At 33.2% G+C, this 20231-nt stretch overlaps 1 protein-coding gene across 1 annotated transcript in view; it reads left to right on the top strand.

Annotated features, from left to right (window-relative positions):
- LOC106457417 (carbonic anhydrase-related protein 10-like) overlaps positions 1 to 20231 on the top strand; it is a 167123-nt gene that overhangs the window by 14144 nt on the left and 132748 nt on the right. The window contains exon 2 of the mRNA XM_022383336.1: positions 18402 to 18449. Coding sequence (XP_022239044.1) covers positions 18402 to 18449 — 48 coding nt within the window. The remainder of the gene's footprint in view (positions 1 to 18401; positions 18450 to 20231) is intronic.

A 20231-nucleotide genomic window follows, 5' to 3' on the forward strand; every position in this document is an offset into this window, starting at 1 on the left:
AATATTATAATATTATAAATCAATGGTGTGGGGAAAAAAATACTTGAGTTAAAAAAAATTACGTCAGGACATATTCTAGCGATATGAAATAAATATATGATACTGTATTTTGGTTCAAGATAGACATTCCACTTTAGGATGGCAGGATGAGACTAATAATTTGAATTTAATGAAGCTATTCTTGATCAACCCTGCTCCCCAGTGACAAATCTGCAGACTTGCAACGCTAAAAGTCGGGTTTCAATACCAGTGGTGAGCAGATCACAGATAGCCAATTATGTAGATATATGATTAAGAACAGCCAAGTGAAGCCAAAGTTGATCCACCAATTATGGGTTTTCAATAAGAACTTTTTTATTGCGCGCAACTCGCTTGATCCAGAGCTCATCAGGTGTGTTGACTTAAAACATAAAGCTTTAGTTGAATGGATATAAGACCTAAGCTAACGAATTATAATATATTATGAAATAACAGGTGTGATAAAACGTCCCAATGAGGCCCATAGTGTGGCTGAAATACACTTTGCTTACCAGAAAATCTATAATGGGGTGGTTAAGGATGAGGTGCATAAAATTATTATCAGGCTCATTTTCGTGCTTTCGTTACACTAAAAGTCACATCAAGATATGAATATTTCAAACTAAGTAAATGCTTCTAGACTTAAATGACTCTGAAAAACCAAAAGATATTGACTTGGTTACTTCAATTTGTGTATGAGCAAGCTCTCTTATATACGGATGATTTTGTTAAGATCTTAAAACAATTTGAATTGACAGCTACGCCACACATTTCTAGGGCGTGTTCTAGTTCACTCGATCTAGTTAGTTGTGTGTCTTAAATTTGTATGTTTATTCACATGAATTAATATTCATTTAGAACCTCATATAGTCATTCTGTCATTTTACAAATGTGATTATGAAAAGGTTAAAACTTTAAAGAGCGCGCACGGTAATGTGTGCGCTGTGTGAAAAGTTACGGCTTTACAGTCGTTGTTGTTTTATTAAGCACAAAGCTACACAATGAACTATCTGTGCTCTGCCCACCACGGGTATCGAAACCCGTTTTCTAGCGGTATATGTCCGCAGACATACCGTCGTGCCACTTGGAGGCAAGAGCTTTAAAGACCACGGTAGTGTGTGTGTGTTGTATGAAAAAAATTAGAGCATTAAAGAGCACGGTAGTGTGAGTGTTGTGTGAAAAAATTAGAGCATTAAAGAGCACGGTAGTGTGTGTGTTGTGTGAAAAAATTAGAGCATTAAAGAGCACGGTAGTGTGAGTGTTGTGTGAAAAAATTAGAGCATTAAAGAGCAGGTTAGTGAGTGTGTTGTATGAAAGTATTTTACGCGCAGAACGTTTATTCAAAAAAAGAAAAAATTTACACGTCATATAACTTATAAGAGAAAAGAATAGACACCTTATACAGATCAGGTATCTTTATAACCTGTCTTAATATCAACTTGCTAGAAATACTGTATGATCCGACTAGTAAGATTGACTGTCACAGTTATATCTCTTTTCACACACACTACTTAAAGTGCTTAGCATGTTCACCGGTAAATAGAGGCTCGAATCTTGGATCTTCCGATATGCATCCTGGCACGCTAGCCCACTAGGCTAGCGAGGTAGTACTTATACATATTTTGAACGTGCTACTTATAAACATTTATGTGAAATAATCAAGATATGAAATATTTTGAAAACTTTACGAACGAATTTAAACTCATGCTTCTTTCTACTGGATGTAAAATCGCCATAGAAATATAAACTATTCTAACATGTTTATATAAGATAAGACATGGCGAATACTCTTAGTTTGGGCTTTCTAGTCACATATAATCTGTTATACGGACCCAGGCAGTGGGAAAACAGAACACGTGTGGCAGATAAAACCAATTTTTCAAGCTATGTTGTCCATTCTGCCTTGCATGGTAAGATACGAACGATGCTTTAGAAAAGCAAGGTTGATAAATCTACACAAACGTGCTTACAAGCGCCCTCATTAAGAGGAGAAAATGGCCAGTGCCCTTAACCCCCAGTAATATTGGTAGCCGCAGGGGAGACTATTGTGCAAGAAAGGAATAGCGCACGTGCAGAGTTTGTATAGATTTCAACATTATACTTGGGGAATCGTGAGAAGTGGAAGAAAGATATCTATACCTACACGCCTGTTTCTGTCATTTAGGTTCAAACTAAACTATCTTTCTTGTCAATAAAATTAATCTTTCTTTTGTAAGCGGCAGACATAATATTCTTAGCTTAATAATAATATATATATATATAAACGCCACCTAGTAAATATGTAAGAAATATTGAAATAATATCACATTAAAATATTCACAACAACAACACCTTTGATCAACTTCGCTCTTTAGTTACCACCACATTCTAGATCTGCGCATAATTATGCTCAGTTGTTTGGTTTCCCAAGAAACTGTCTGAAGTTCTGGCCACTAATGCCTAGTATAATATGTGTGTGTGTGTGTCTAAACACATATATCTCCTCTAACTGATAATACTTATCAAGGTAACTTGGCAATATAAGGAGTTTTATCCTTTCTAAACCAGTAACACTTTTAGCAATGGCATACTGTATTTATGTGCATCGCTACACGATGGCATTTTTCGAGCAGTAAAGTGAAAATACTGTTTCGTTAAAAAGCCGCACAAGTTTAACACAAAATAAATCAGTTTCATAAATAATAGATTACTACACATATCCGAGTCACACCTAAACGGTCACGCCTAATATCATTTACAAGTTTTCATAAAATTATTCTACCTAAAAAAAAAAGAAAAACAAAACCCAAAACACAGATATTAAGTATTAAGCGATACGGGATTGTGATATTTTAATCTCTTAAGCTAATGCAGTGTAAACAAACAATTTGACAACATTATTCACACACCTAAATCAACTTAGGTTACTATATGGTGCCCCATAAATATTATATACACATCATCATTATAAGAGGCCTAACTGTATTTATTTTGTTTGCTGACCTAAGCTGTTGCTGATGGGCCTTGAATAGGCAAAACTACAGTCCACAGCAGCAATAGAGAATGCATCGTTATAAAGAAGATATTAGGACTCTACAACAAATATTCTTTGGTGAAAAAAAAATTAACAACAAAACAGCACGCTGATACGATATTGTTTTAAGTTACTTTGAACATCAGCTACGACCCCAGCTCAGTTTCAATCAAGACTTATAACGCTACAATTCGGAATTCGATCGCCGCGACGGGCGTATCACAGATACAGCCTATTGTGTATATTTGCGATACAACAAATAGACAAGCAATAACTAGTACACTTTCAAACTATGTAAACATTTCGTTTTCTGTTAGAAAAAAGTCGTTTACATTTACTTGCTGAATAAAATAACATTTTAAGATAAGTTGTTGTTTACTCCAAAGACTATAACAGGCAAAATCATAACTTATCTGGGAGAGATGCCTAAGAGTTTGCTGCAAATGTTCATCCAGGATTCATTACTGTTGCACCTAGCGATGCATAATTTATTATTATTAGTTTGATAACATTTCTTTAAAAATGAAAATTTACCGCATACAAAGTTCTGGGAATTGAAATTGAATTATTGGAGGTATCTCAAAGCTATTTGCTAATATATATATGTATATCGCTGGGGTTTATATGTGTTCGTTGTTAACATTAATTGCTTCTGTTATAGTAATTAAGTACTGAAAAGTGTTATTGATAATTTTGTGACTATGTTTGTTGAAACAAACAGATTCAGAATATTTACCCATTCCCGTATTATTCACAAGTAACAATGAATTATATTTTCATCAAATATATGTAAGAGTTCATTTGGATGTTAGTGTGGTACTTTCAGGTAAAACTGATTCCATTCAGAGCGACAAGACAGATCTGCTTAATAACAGGAGATTCGACAAGATATTTACTATGAAGTAATTCTATGTCCCCTATGTTCCAGACAGAAAAATTCTAACGTTAGTTACTTACAACGTTAATTTCAGATTTATCAGAAGCAACTATAACTACTCGTGTGACTGGTAATCCCCCAGTGAAATATAGAGCTCACCTGACCGCCAGTGGAAAGGATTTTTATCTAACTTCAGATACCTTATAAGAAAACAGAAGGTGATTTTCTAAGGCCTAGGTGAATGACACTCTACAAATAGGTACCTAAAGTGAAAGACGTCAACCACATTCTTGACAAGGAGGTAGAAAACACATAGTATGTTTATATTCGATATATATTTTTTTAATTTCGCTCAAAGCTAAACGAGGGCTATCTGCGCTAGCCGTCCCTAATTTAGCAGTGTAAGACTAGAGGGAAGGCAGCTAGTCACCACCACCCACCGCCAACTCTTGGGCTACTCTTTTACCAACGATTAGCGGGATTGACCGTCACATTATAACGCCCCCACGGCTGAAAGGGCGAGCATGTTTGGTGAGATGGGGGATTCGAACCTGCGACCCGCAGATTGCGAGGCAAGCGCCTTAACCAACTGGCCATGCTAGGCCTTATTCGATATTAAAACTTCTTTTAAATAAACGCTAAAATACAGGGTTTGATTAATCGCGGTTGAGAGAATGCACACAACACGTCTATTATACAACTTTGTGTTTACAATGAATAATTTTTATATCCTTCTCTGCTATAAAAAAGTGACATTAAACCATATGATTACAGGCATTTTACCAACATTTGTACAAATAGAACTTTAAAATGCTTTGTAAGGGCTCTAAAAATTCAACTATTTTCTATCAGATTATATAAAAGTTGCTACGACAATAGTTTTTATTAATTATGAATTTTTCGTCTTTTCACTAAAATAATTTAGGTTATCAGTGACGATTAAAGGACTTCTTGTCAAACCCTGAAAACAGATTTTTTTATTTTTTAAAAAGTTTTGGTTTTTCTATATCATAACCTTTTTTTAAACTTATAACTTTGTTTGTAAAAATATCTAAATGTTCGTGATAAGTCACTAAAATATATCTTTATGACAGCATTCAAACGATTATGGATTCTATGTGAAGCATTTTGTATATTTTCTACCTAAACATCAGAGATCCCAAAGCTCTGGTATAATCACCCTTCATTTATAACTGCTAATTAAAAGTAATGCAGCCAATTAACGCCACCTGCCGCCTGTTATAAGCTTTCTTATAGTAGAATAACAAAACTGACTGACAACTGATACATTTGAAAGTGTAAGCTCAAACCTTGGACCTTCTAATCTGTAGCCCGACACGTTAACTACTGGACCTATCCAGACCATCTGTCTAAGAATCTTATTAATGATTTGTATATTTTTGCATAATTCTTAAACTTTAATATGTTTTCAGGTACATTCTATCTATCTGCAATATCTGTGATAACAATCCCTAACTAATAGATTAGAGAGAAGACAGCTAGTCAACAGCAACCATATTCATCTTTAGGGCTACTTTTGTCTGACAGAATAGTGAGATTTGACCATCATTATTATAGCGAACCCACGGCCCAAAAGTGAGGAGCGTTTTTGTTTGGTTTTTTTGCGGCTACGGACTGCTAACTACTAAGTTTTTTGAAGTGAATTTCACATTTTTAAGGTGAAAAATGAACTTATAATAAAACTACTAAGGCTATCCGCTATCATCCTTAATTTTGAACTACTGACCAGAGGGAAGGCGGCCAGTCAGCAGCACATAGCCACCCAGGAATTAATTGTCACTCTTACAGCGCTCACACAACTTAATGTACAGAGAATATTTTGTACCATCACATGGATGCGAACCCAGCTGGGCAGTTGCGATATATAGAGTTCTACCAAAGGGCTAACCCGCGCATGTGCAATGAGATTAAGCTTTCCTGTTCGAAAATCTAGATAATCTAATAAAATATGTATTTACATATTAAACACCATTTAGGTGTATAATTTTCATACATAAGTTCCCTGATCTTTGTTTTACTACTTTCTTTTGTGGATATATATTTGTTTGTACTTTCTTCTGAAGTTGGACTTCTCACATTAATCATGGCCAAACCTTTACCGATGTATAAGCAGAATATTTGATAGCTTGTTTTTTACTGTCGTATAGGTTAAGGTGTATTAATTTGTAATCAGTACAGCAGAGTTTAGAATGTTTAGACAGTAATAAAAATGATAAAAATTGATATCTTCACTTTACACATAGATCAACTTTTCAAAGCGTTGTTTTAACCGGCATGTAAAAACTTGGTTACGTCTAATTTAATATACATTATATTATATACACAGCATTGAAAGAGCTTTTAGAATCAGGTTTCGTTTGAAATGGTCATGTATATATAATATATATCTATATATATATATGCATTAAGTATACACGTACATACTTCAAACGATCGTGTGCAATGTATGCATTCATGAGTCGTTTATTGCTTCTTTTAGAATCCTTGATATTTAATTAATAAAAAAAATTCTGAAACTGTTTATAATTATTCTATGAACCTGTCTCCACCTACACTGGCAGTCTCTAATTTAAAACTGATAGACAAGAGCTAGTTAACACTACCAACTGCCAACCCACTCTTGGGCTAGTCTTTATCAAGGAATAGTAAGATTCACCGTGACATTATAACGCCCCATTGCTGAAAGGGCGAGCATGTTCTGAGACGAGATTCGAGCCTGCAACCTTGATATCATGAGTCAAGTACCCTAACCATCGGGCTATGCCAGGTCATCTTATCAAGATGAATCACAGCTTTAAATTTTGATCTAGATTGTAAAGAGAGATGCAAAACTGTGGAGTTTAGTGTCATTCAGAAAATTAATACTTGTGACTCAAAGTATGTTTCATCAATTTAGATACTGTTTTATCTACTATGTAAACATCTACAATTACTCTAATATCTCACAAACCCTTACCTTTTACAGAAGGTTATATACACAATATCAAACTCATCCGACTTTCCAATACATACATGCAGAAATTTAAGTGACCATTTTATACAAAAATGGCATTAACGACCCTCCCCATTCAAAAACATAAGTATACTGATTTATTGTATTTCATGCGATCTTTTTACGTGAACATTTTACGTAATCAAGCATGCAAACCGAAGTCACCTAATTCTAGCTCTGCGTTTCAAATTGTACCTCCATACCTGTGCAGGAAAGTGTGCATGTCAGTTGTCGATAGATGTCAAACATGTATTGACAGCAGATGAGACACTTTGAGAATCTGTACTAAGACATTGATTGAGCGATCAATGTAAATATAGCCTCATGGTAAAGAAAGGTTTGTTGTGTTACTTCTAGTTTCGTGTTTCTTTATTAGTGGTTTATTATTGCGCACCATCCTTATAGATCTAAAACAAGAAACGCGTCACATTACAATTACGACACATTCGATGACACACATTTTCAGTGTAGGAATTTCTTTCGTAACGATAGTGTTCATTTTACTTTGTTATGAGTTAGTAGCTAATACTACATACCACAAGTACACAGTACCCGTGATATAACTACTCCAAATATGATCTTAGCTACAGTTATATTTTAGTTACATAAATTTTAGATATCTAAAATTAAAAGTGATATGAAAGTAATAAATACTGAAGCCATTTGTGGAGTTATAAGAAACGAAAACACTTAGATAGATAGATAGACAGATAGATAGATAATGAAAGTATCGACTGACCATAAAGTTATTGCCTACCGTTCTGCTATCGTATTTTATTTATTTGTGATGGCGTCACATAGTAAGTTATACCATGGTTCTATTATATAAAACCATAATACCTTCCATACGCCCCAGGTGCGTTCGTTCATAAACTGGGATTTGTTCCAATTTTTGATGTAACACAAAACATTAAATATTCTACTTATGTTGTCGTATAGTCATATGATGAAACCACGTTAACGGTACAATTGTTTACTTTGGCTAGAGGAAAGATTTATCCCTACCATATAACTTTTGGAAACGTAATAAACTTGCATCACTGTTCCAGAAGTCTAGATGATCAAGCGACACGTTTGGACGTGTTGAGGAATTTAGCAGTAGCGTATTTTATCTTTATTTCCTATGGTGTTTGTAACAGGCTTTCAACTTACTGTTGGATACTTTTCACTTTTTAAATTTGGTCAACTTCTATATGTTCCTTAACCGGTTTACGTAATATAGAACACAAACACATATTTTGCCATAATTGGAAAACACAATGAATCTTGACGTATATTAATAGAGATATAAATCACAAAGTTGTTAGAATAACATATGATCCCATTCTACAATATTACTTCCACTTGATCGTCACTCTTAAAATATTCATTTACCTGCTAACATTCGTTATTAAATAGTTTCTAAGAGGAAGCAAAGCAGAATTTGTTCATGCAGTTTTTAGTATTTATATATGTTTTTAGATTACTTCCAAAAGGCCACCCAGTGGCACAGCGGTATGTCTGCGGACTTACAACGCTAAAGGTCGGGTTTCGATACCTGTGGCGGACAGAGCACAGATAGCCCTTGTGTAGCTTTTTGCATATTTAAAAAAAAAACTCCCAAAAAAGATAGTGTTTTTAAGTAGAATATTTTCCTCCATTTCTATTTTGGAATGAAATGATAAAGTAAGGGAGAGATATACTATACAAATCCTCTAAACTGGAAATATTTTAGTTGGTTGTTTGAAGTTAAGCACAAAGGTACACAATGGGCGATCTGTGCTCTGCTCATAATAGGTATCGAAACCTGATTTCTAGAGTTGTAAGTTCGCAGACAATACCGTTTTGCTACTGGGGGCTTAAAGAACGAGAATAACAAATACGGAGCTATCCAAATATATACAGAACTAATCCCAATCAGGGTAAAACTGCTTTCCTAATGAAGATATATTTCTGAGGAACTGTGTTGGGGCTGTTTCCATGCTATTTCGTTTCCTTGTTAGCATAGAGTCAACTGCGTATCTTTGCAATTAAATATACATTTTAAACAAACACATGCGAAGGTGTCCATATTTCTATAAAAGGCAGCGTTTGTTAACTATTAGTTGCAGCATAATTTTTATAATTCTTATCACTTTGTCTCAAGATGAGTATTTGCTATGTAGATGTTTCGAACCCAAGTACTAATGTTGCTGAAATTTAAGACTTTACCTACCTTAAATCAAGCCAATAACTTCGAATTCAAATAGCTACATGCTAATAGACGTAAACCCTCCTTACTGTAATGGAGGTGAAAAAAGTCTTACAAGAGAATATGCCCCGTTTTTTGTTAAATTTTGATAGAAACTTTCGGTCGTGTACTGCGGTCTTCTTCAGGTTCATTTTGATGAACTGTAAGAGTAAATATTGTGAAGGACTTGACGGGTGAAATAGATAAGTGCGTAATATGAAATCAACCTGCAACAATTTAGATCTGATAGATAATTATCAATATTTACGTTCTTAACTTTTTATTAGGAATTTTAAATGGAAAACGGCCCCGGAACTGCGACCCAGGACCTCTAGTTAACAGGGCCAGCGTTCTACCATTGAGTTATCATAGAGAACAAGCTGTCCTATACTCTCGGAAAGCTCATAGGTAGAGTATTGGTCCTATTAACCAGAAGACCTGGGTGCAAGTCCCGGTCTCGGAGTCGCTTTTCACTTATCGGCTGTTTCACTTAAAATTTGAATATTGTTGTTTCATTGTTTCCGTTTAGGAATTGTTGCAATAATTGTTATTGTGTGAACGTCTTTTGCTTGCAAAGCATGATTATAATCAATCATATTTATCATAAAACGATAGTATTAGGCATATTTTATTTTTAAACAATACATTTTTTTATTCAGTCCTTTGGGGGTTTGTCAAGAAGAAGAAGGGTGTATTTCAGTATTTCAACCACACTATGTTCCGCTATATCTATTACTGATAACGTGTTTTCCTCAATACGAGAGCTCATTAGGCTTCAATGAATACGGCGGACATAGTATGGTTGAAATAGTATCATACACTTTTATTCTCTGGAAAACCCTAAAGGATCGAATGAAGATTGTAGTGTTTAAAAATGAAATAAGCCTATTACTATTGTCTTACGACAACTGTAATTGATTAGGAATTGTTTAATGATTATATTACAGATTTATTTGCTTTTCACCAAAGGTAAGATAGAAAATATAATCTGTGACGTAGAGGCCTAATGCATTCCTTGTTTCGCCTATTCAAGACTCGTCACAATAGAATTGATCAACAAACCAAAGAAATATAGTTAGACCTTATATAATTGGGATGCGTATGTAATGATTATTAGGAATTGTTGTAATTGGATTTCAAAGTATTGTTTAATACATATGGTAGTTAAACAATATTCTTAACCTTATCCTAACCATCAGTTACATTGAAGTATTCATTCAATTGAACCTGATTAAGGCTGTATAACATATAATTAAAATCTTGTATAAAAAGATGAAAAACATGCCATAATAGTTTATTTTTTCTCCGTAATTGTTTTTCCATGCTAAAAGTCCGAAAGAATATATTCTTTTCACATATTTTTAAGCTGTCCCTTATTATATTCTTTTTTTTACCCTGGTTGGGTACAGCACTGATAGCCCATTATGTTGCTTTGTGCTCAACTGCAAACAAAGAAATCTCATTACTGTAGATTTATTTTACAGTAACAGATGATGGATGAATCTTGAACTTTTAATGTAAAACATGATAAATTTGCTCAATGTGTTTAATATCTTCAATAGCGTACATGAAGTATACATAACACTTATTTCAAAGTAAACGACCCTGAAACATACTGATTACATTAATACGAATTCTTAGGGGGTTGAATCTCACTAGTTGCCACAAAATTAATTTCACTCTAAATGAACATCCTGTGAGGAGCATATTTTTTTGTTGCTATAAACTTTACTTTGATTTGTGCTTAATGTGTTGGAAGGTAAAACATTAGCAGTTCGCCATATAAGCGTGTTTAAAAAAAAGGCAAAAATAAAGTTAATAGCTCCCTTCAAAAATATCGAAAACAAAATTAACAAATATATAATCAAAAATTAGAAGTAATTAATGAAAGACAATTTTGCTCCGAACTTTATATGTTATGGTCAATAACCACAAAAAAAATTCATAAAACTTGAAATTAACAGTCGTTAAAAATTTCTAAACAAAGTCAACAAAGCAAAGATACAAGTGAGGAAGAAGAACAGGGTAAAATATTTGTTTTGATTGCAAAGGAATGACCCCCCCCCCCAGTGGCACAGCGGGAGGTCTGCGGATTTACAACGCTAGAATCAGGGTTTCGATACCCGTGGTGGGCAGAGCACAGATAGCCCATTGTTTAGCTTTGTGCTTAATTATAAACAAACAAACAAATACAAAGAAAAATTATTTTGTTACATAGATACTTATTCATTAAATGACTTTCTTACACGTAGTAAGTGATTTCGTTTATTATTGTCAAAAATTACAATATTTATCATTTACAAAATTCACACAATCAACACTGTAAACAATACAGTTCTTTTAAAATAATCTAAAATAATGCACTATTACTACAGTAACAACTAGATCTCTTTCTTGCAGAGATCATAGGAGAGATTGATATTTTCCTATGAAAAAAACAGGAAGTTACCAAAAAAAAAGAATTAATCCCTTCTTCCAGCAAAAACAGGAAAATTATCTCATAGAATAAATCAAAATTGAGATAGCAAAGAAGACACTATGTAAAAAAGAATCATCTGTTCTTTTTACTGTTAGGAAGAAAAAAAGGACTGAACATAAAACCAGATAAATATCTCCTAACAAGAAATGATGGAAAATACTTATACAAACATTGCATTTGTTAGTTTGTTTGTTGAATTTCGCCCAAAGTTACTCGAGGGCTATTTGCACTAGTCGTCCCTAATTTTGAAGCGATAGACTAGATGGAAGAATGCCAACTCTTGGGTCACTGTTTAAGAACGATAATGGGATTGACCTTCGCATTATAACGTCCTCCATTCACACAAGCAGCCATCAGTCTTCTTTCATTAATCTAATGCAAGATTCTCCGATAAAATAGCTAAGCTTTCTATTACATCAGAAGATGAGACTATTATATAGAAAAACCAATACTACTTCTTCTCAAAAGCGGGAATAAGTTGTTGTTTTTTTCTAATAAGAGAAATATCCTATAATAACGGAGAAGATAACCTCAGAAACAGACAAAAGCTACTTACATCATACAGTGCCACAGATAAATATACTATCTCTATCAGAAAACCAAAAAGTAACCACACAAACAAACAGACAATATACAATATTCTTCAGTAAGCCAAGAAATAACTTCACAAATATAAATACTATATGCTATTTTCACCATTTAGTCAAGAAAAACAGACATCAGGAATTGAAAAATATAACTTCACAGATAAACATACAATATGCTATTCCGAAGAGGAAATGATACAATATCACAAATAAGCATACAGTATGCTATTTTCATAATACACTAAAGAATATGCCATCGCAGATAAGCATACAGTATAGTATTTTCATAAGAAAACGAAGAATATAATCTCACAGATAAATAGATAATATATAATCTTCATAAAAAACAACAAGGCATGTAATCTCACATATAATGAAAACGTTGTTCTCTTAGAGAACCAAGAATTTAATTAAACAGACAACAAGCTATCGCTATTAGGATACCGAAGAATATAATCTTATACAGAAACACTCAACACCCTTCTTTCATTTCAAACGAGGAATGAAACTAATATCAAACCAACCAGCTCTCCCTTATACGAAAAAGTACTAAATACACAAATTCTGAACTAAAATCCTTTCAAACAATGAGATTAAAACTTAAAAAAGAGCAAGGTTACTACAATATTCTTCCATTATGGAGCAGGAAAGAGTTTTTACATAAACCAACAATCCTTTCTTTCCGCCTTAAAGCATGAAATAAATTTATCTCCGAAACTCAACTTTCCCTGTTTAACAAATAACAGGAAAAATATCGAAACATAATATAATATGATTTTCTTCTATTTGAAAACTACAAAACTTTTCAATACAAAAACATATATCCTTCCTTCATAGATAAGAGCAAAGAACCCCTAAAATCACCATTCTACTTCCATCCGTACATAGGGAAGAGACTTTGCACCCACTTTTCTCCCACCAACAATTAGAAGATAGCTTTTAACAATTAAAATGAAAATGCCACTTTGTCAACGAAAAACCAAAACCAAAATATATTCTGTAGAAACACTCATCTTCAAATCTGCACCAGAGAGAATACAAGAGACTTAAAATACAGATAATATTTCCTTCTCGCAAGAAAATATGTTATAGACTTCTAGACTTTACCAAAAAACATATATGCATCTGTTCTCCTCCAAAAGTCAGACAACTGTCATCTTCCATCAGAAATTGTTGACAATGGAGAACATGTTGCACAGAAATGATAAGTTTTACTTATCCATTAAGAATCAAGGATTTGGTAGTTGGATAATACTTTGTTCTAATTCCTTTTCATCTGTATCTCAGACAATGAAATTTAGCCAAGTTTGATTTATCTGTTTCCTTATCTTCATTTAAATCAACTTTTCCGTATACATGCACTTCTACGTAAATGCTTTCGAGGCAAAATGAAGGCAGTGGATTTGCTTCTGGAACTTTCATAACCGTTCACTACTAATATTACAAATGACTCATTTTCTGTCTTCCTCTTGCAAACAATGATAAGATTTTGTTTACTAATTAAGTAACGTAATTTGGTACCAGTAATCATCTTAATGACGTCATCAGCACCATTAGCCTAAAGCTGTTTACAGAGCAAGCTTGCTCCCATCATATTTAGTAAGGTTTTTAGTGGCTAATAAATCAGCAGCTTAAATGGGTGCGCATCTTTGGTCGATATCTAAAACTTGAATTTGCGTGACTTATGTACAACTTTTTCTTTACTGCAGTCTTCACAGTTCTTTGTGTGTGTGTGTGTGTGTGTGTTTTTTAAGTTTTCTTCTCTTTTCAGCGCTGATTATTCGTTCAACAAAAACACTCGACCTCTCAGGAATGTAGGGAAACGTCTTTTCCCCGCTAACATATGCTAGAACACTTATAGAAACTCTGATAGGGACTTAAAATCGATTTATTCAAGTGTAATACTCAGAGTTTGCATCTACCTACATCGGTCTACATGCAAACGTATAATAACAGATGCTCTACATGCGTGCGTTGCTCTATGGTCGAACCTCCGGAAGAAGAGTGTATTTCTTTGACTAAAAAAAAAAGTATAGGAAAACCGATCAGCACAACTTATCCATTTGTGTTTCGTTTGGGTCTCCGGCGTTTATCAGTATTTGTTTTGTGCTTCTTTTGCTACATTCCTTAAGTAATAACGAAGTCCATTAAAATGAAGACAAATTCGCAACCATTTACTTGTATTCATTTGCTTCCATCAAATCAAAAGTTCTTTCAAATCAACAGTCAAAAATTTTGTGTTTAAAGAAATAGTTGTATTCTATAAAATAAATCGAAGGAACACATTAGCAGATGGAGAAAAGCTCAGCCGTAGATAAAATACTACATAAAAATAATTTGTGAAACTTGACTGAATAAAAAGATATTACTTACTGGCTAAAATATAGCAACTAAAAAATAATAAGATGTTTTGGAAGAATAAGGTTAACAACGTAAGCTGCTTAAAGAAGGAATGTTTAAGTATGTTAAAATAACCGTTGAAAAATTGTTTTGTATTTACGTAAGCCCAAAGTATTTGTGTTTGAGATTATTTTCTTAATATTTTTTTGTTTTTCAAATCCCATAAGTGTTTGCCCTTGGTCTAAAACATTTCTATTTCTGTGGGTGTGTAATACATTTAGTTATTTGATCTCTCTGCATAGAATGCTACATTTCTGTTATCTGTAAGTGTAAATTTAAACCATTTGGTACAGTAGTGATAAAGTTTAGACTCTGTAAACTTCAAATCACGAAGTAGTTTTTCGCAGCTGCTAATTTTTAATGATTTGTTTATGGCAGACAACTATAAAGTTAGATATATACATACACAGGGGGTTGAGTACGTTATATTAAAACTATTTCGAATACACAAATCAACAAGTCTCATGTCAGCCACAGCCGATATAAAGTCATGGTGGAATGGGATGTATCAGGATTACATCTTGAAATTGTTTGGCGTTCATATGTAGTGTAATGACTCTGACAACTGATCCCGTTTCGACGCAAAATGTTCATACATTCAGGTCATAAAGATGTGCTAAGATCAGGTACTTATAAATTCAGAAAAGGAAATATCGCTTGTACTTAATAGCATTGTAAAAAGAAAGAATATTGATCAACTTGGGACACCGGGACCACACAGAAAGAGACCTTCAATAACTCTTACCCAAGCAATAATAACCAAACAAATGTTACGCTTTGTAACAAATTGTTTTTACAACGTATCTGTTCAACCGTCCATAAATTAATCAACTGGAAAATGAAACGGGTATTCGTATTATTCCATACCAAGTGATGCCGGTTAAATCGCAAGACTTACTACCTATAGATTTCTGTGCGATCGGATCGTTGAAACAGGCTTTGGAAAAGCGTCGATTTTGTACGTTAAATACATTTGGTAAGTATATAGGCAGGAGAAGTGTGCTTTAAACGTGGTAACATCATGACAGAGCTTTTTTGTAATAGAAACTATGATGTAGGGCTATTGACAAGATGCACGATCGTCAGGTAAAGCCTGAACAGGCGTGGCGACATGGATCGTAACGACGTGGTGAGGCTCGAAAATCATTTTAATATAAACGTATTCAACCTCCGTATATATATATAATATGTCAATGAGAGAAAATTATGTTAATCGGACTTCGTTTTGATTATCAAAGTTTGATTTAACCTTATCAGGTCTCATGATATTTTCAAGCAATTATTCAAGTTTATTTATAGGCGCCAGCATATAAAATTTCGTGCCAAATGGGCGCACTAAATGCCTTCACTGGCTGAATAAAACTAAAAAATTTGTGACGTATGTTCGTGTAATAAAAATGTTACCGTTCTACAAATAACTGTGTTTTACTTTGTTTAAGGTACAAGTCAAGCATGCTATATTTCTCAGATCTCGTTCCCACTTTTCTATAAATTAAGGATACTTGTGATTCGTTTTTTTATTTCAATTGCCAACTATATTTAGAATGAGCTAGAATAAATATATAAGTTGAATATAGCGCACCCTTGACAACCTGTAGGTTGTTTAAAGTTTGTTCTGTATCTGCAAACTAATTATTATTAATATTGGAAATAAAAGAAATTTTGGTTTATTGCCATTAAAAAAGCCAAAGAGACGATATTTAAAAAAAAAACACATTGTGGTATTAATTTTACTGTTTCACATCCCTGTTTAAAAATGTCAAAAAATGACTTGCAGAACTTGCAAGAAAAGTATCTTTCAAGTCGTTTCTATGCCAAAGATTATTTTACTGACACACACACACACACACAACAAAATTAAAAAGAACCGATTCTCGTCTTGAAATCTAGTAATGAGCCTAAAATTTTCATCCAAATTCTTTTGTTGCTAAGCGTTCACGTTGGGGAATTAAAACAGCCTAAACCCTTCTGGGGACTAGCGAATTTAGTCTCAGAAGTCACGAGAGATTTCAAATAACATGAAATATATATATATATATAATGTATATGAAAGTGAATGAAAGACTTCTTAATTGGTTGATTGAAATCAATTTGAAAAATATCACTTTATCATAACGCTATTGGCGATACTGGCAAAAATTACAAAAACCGAAATAATGGAGACGAGGATGGTAGTTTTCTGGATAAATAGTTTTAGTTTAGTACATTGCAATATTCGTAGATGCCGTTAGCGTGCGGTACAACTCCGTCTCTGGGACAAATGAAAAAGTTATACTTATCATAAGATTAGTGAAACTTTAATAACATAATAATGCAAAGTATAGTAAACACTTTTATTCCCCAGGGATCAGGAATAAACAAAAACGATTTTTGGACACTAAAAACAAACTAGTTCCTAACAACACAGACCCACTTCTGTTATTCCAGTTCTAGAATTAAAAACTACCAAGTTCCTAATCACACAGACTCACTTCTGTTATTCCAGTTGTCGAGCGTAAAAACTACCAAGTTTCTAATCACACAGACTCACTTCTGTCATTCCAGTTGTCGAGCGTAAAAACTACCAAGTTCCTAATCATAAAGACCCACTTCTGTTATTCCAGTTCTAGAACATAAAACTACCAAGTTCCTAATCATAAAGACTCACTTCTGTTATTCCAGTTCTCGAACGTAAAAACTACCAAGTTCCTAATCATAAAGACCCACTTCTGTTATTCCAGTTCTAGAACATAAAACTACCAAGTTCCTAATCATAAAGACCCACTTCTGTTATTCCAGTTCTCGAACGTAAAAACTACCAAGTTCCTAATCATAAAGACCCACTTCTTTAATTCCAGTTCTAGAACATAAAACTACCAAGTTCCCAATCATACAGCCCCACGTCTGTTATTCCAGTTCTCGAGCATAAAAACAACTAATTTCTTAATTACATAGACCAACGTCTGTTTTATAGTTCATGTGCATAAAAAACTACCAAATTTCTGACTGCATAAATCATATTTGTTGCTTAATTTTATATTTTGTAAGCATTACAAACGCTTCTAAGTACACATATTCTAAGCTTCATTTTATGAGCATCAAGGGTCTATTACATTTCTAAAAATACCAGTCAGTATTCCCATTTTACATGGTCGGAGTTCGAACCTGAGACGTTTCCTATACTAGGCAAGTTTTCCATCAACTAAACTAAAAAGGTGAACTCGACAGCAATCCTTAGTTAGCCACGAGTTTAAGAACTCAAACTACCACAACGTCTTTATCTCTTAACACGACAACTTGTTTTAAAATGTAAACCTATTACGTTAACTAAATATTTAATAAGAAATAATAAATAAAATATTTTTTTATGTATTATTAACTGCAATTGTTATTGCAGAAGGTTAGCAGTTCTTATTGTAAAAACTGTTACACAAATGACTCGGGAAATCTCTTAACTATGCATAAATGAATTATATTGAAAAACCTAAACTTCCGAAAACCTTTTCATTCAATAGAAACAGAAACAGTGAATCTATATAAATATAATAGTACTGTCTATTGTATGTCCATGTAACTACTTCGCAGGGTGGATCTTCACCAAAATTGGTATGGAGGTTCATTTGGTCCATTTTTTTTTTTACAATTACAAATAAGGGAAGCAACTTTTCATTTCCTGAGATAACCTTTCGTTAATCATGAATATACATAACTTCCATCCAAGGAACAGGTACTCCAGCTAGTTTAAAATAATATTTTATTGTATTGCAGGAATATTTTTGTTGTATTTGTGTTTAAATATATTTTTAGTTATATTATTTCTTTGTAGTTTCTCTTGGAAGCTGGGAAGAATGGTGGACATACGATGGGATATCTGGTACGTTACCTTTTTATTTGATATTTCACTGTGAACTGAATTTACAACACAGAACAAGAAACACAATAACCCAAACTGCCTTTGGAGAATAAACCTATAGAAGGATAATTTTACTTCTGAAAATGCTCGGGTTATCGGGTTTCCTGTAGAAGAAATGTCTTAATTTTCCTTCTGAAAGTTTTTAGGTTATCATGTTTCCTGTATAAAGAAGATATTCCTTACAGAAGTGCTGAGGTTATCGGGTTCCTGTACAACGATCTTTCTTCCAAAATTACTTAGATTATCGGGTTTCCGCTAGAAGGAAAATCATCCTTACAGAAGTGCTGAGGTTATTGGGTTTCTGTACAACGATCTTTCTTCCAAAATTACTTAGATTATCGTGTTTCCTCTAGAAGGAAAATCATCCTTACAGAAGTGCTCAGGTTATTGGGTTTCTGTAAAAAGATTTGTCTTCCAAAAACGCTTAGGTTATCGGGTTTTCTGTAGAAGGAATATCTTCTTTCCAAAGGTGCTCAGGTTATCGGGTTTCTTATTTTGTGACTTATTTAAGTTTTGAGACTACTTGATTTATTAATATAACGAAGTTGGCTCTTATACAGAATTTGAGGGACTTCAATGATTATTTATCTAATTATATAGCACTAATAAACTAGAAATGTTTAACTTTACCACAGTTCAACGATCGAGATATCATTAAAAGTTTATGACCTTCATTATCATGGGAATTTGTGTGAATTTTTGTACTTTTATATTTAAAAACTATTGTTACAAGAACTACATAAAAACTGGGCGAGATTAACCCAGAAAGCATCGATGACGTGGGGACCTTATCGACTTTTTAAAAATACATATGAACTACATATTTTCTAAACTACATATAAAACACATTAATTGCGGGTTCATCTCATTGTAACTTACTGTGTCCTTAATGACATAAGTCACACACAAAATGTAAATAAAAATACGATTAATATTACAATTAACACACTAATTACAGCTGATGTCCTTTACGTATTTTACATACAAAACGAGTGTTGTAACAGGCAAAAACATAAAAGTACTCAGTTTGATGCAATATTTAGACTACACACGTCGGTAATTAAAGGAAGAGAAATATAACCTAAGTGTTGGGCAGTGGATTAATTCCACCTTCACATTTAGCTGAATAAAGATTGTTTTCTCTGTCTTTCTGTTTATCTCCATAGAGCTATAAAGTTTTAATGAAAGGTAACGTGTAATTCTGTATAACTGGATTAAACATATTCAATAACGTGTAAATTACTCAAGTGTATCATTCATTTATTGCTGTCTTAGAAAGTTGATTTTATTAGTTAAATTCTCTATCACTCGCTTCTTCCAAATCTCTCACTTTTAGCTTCATTTCCTTCCTATACAGACGGTCTGCGTTAATTTACCATGAAGCGTTGAAATGCACAAACAAAAAAAAAATAACTGAATATATTTTGTGTTTCAATGAATAAAAAGTCTTAGATTGATTTTACTCAAAACTAGTATTCGTGTTTTATGGTAGTTAGGCTGTCTTTTTCTTATCATAAGTAATCTATAGTTATGTAAGCATCTGAATAATATATATATCATTGATGCTGTTTATATATTCTTCTGAATTCTTGAAATGAAACTGTACAAATGTTTTTTTTTAATATTATTTTAAGAATACGGTGGCGAATTTCAGTGTCAATGGGAAATATTTTATCAAAAATGTTATGTTGAATCATAGACATGCCTCTTGGTAGCTTTGTTTGTTTGTTTGTTTCTGAATTT

Source organism: Limulus polyphemus, unplaced genomic scaffold, assembly GCF_000517525.1.
Source record: "Limulus polyphemus unplaced genomic scaffold, Limulus_polyphemus-2.1.2 Scaffold328, whole genome shotgun sequence".
Taxonomy (NCBI): Eukaryota; Metazoa; Arthropoda; class Merostomata; order Xiphosura; family Limulidae; genus Limulus; species Limulus polyphemus.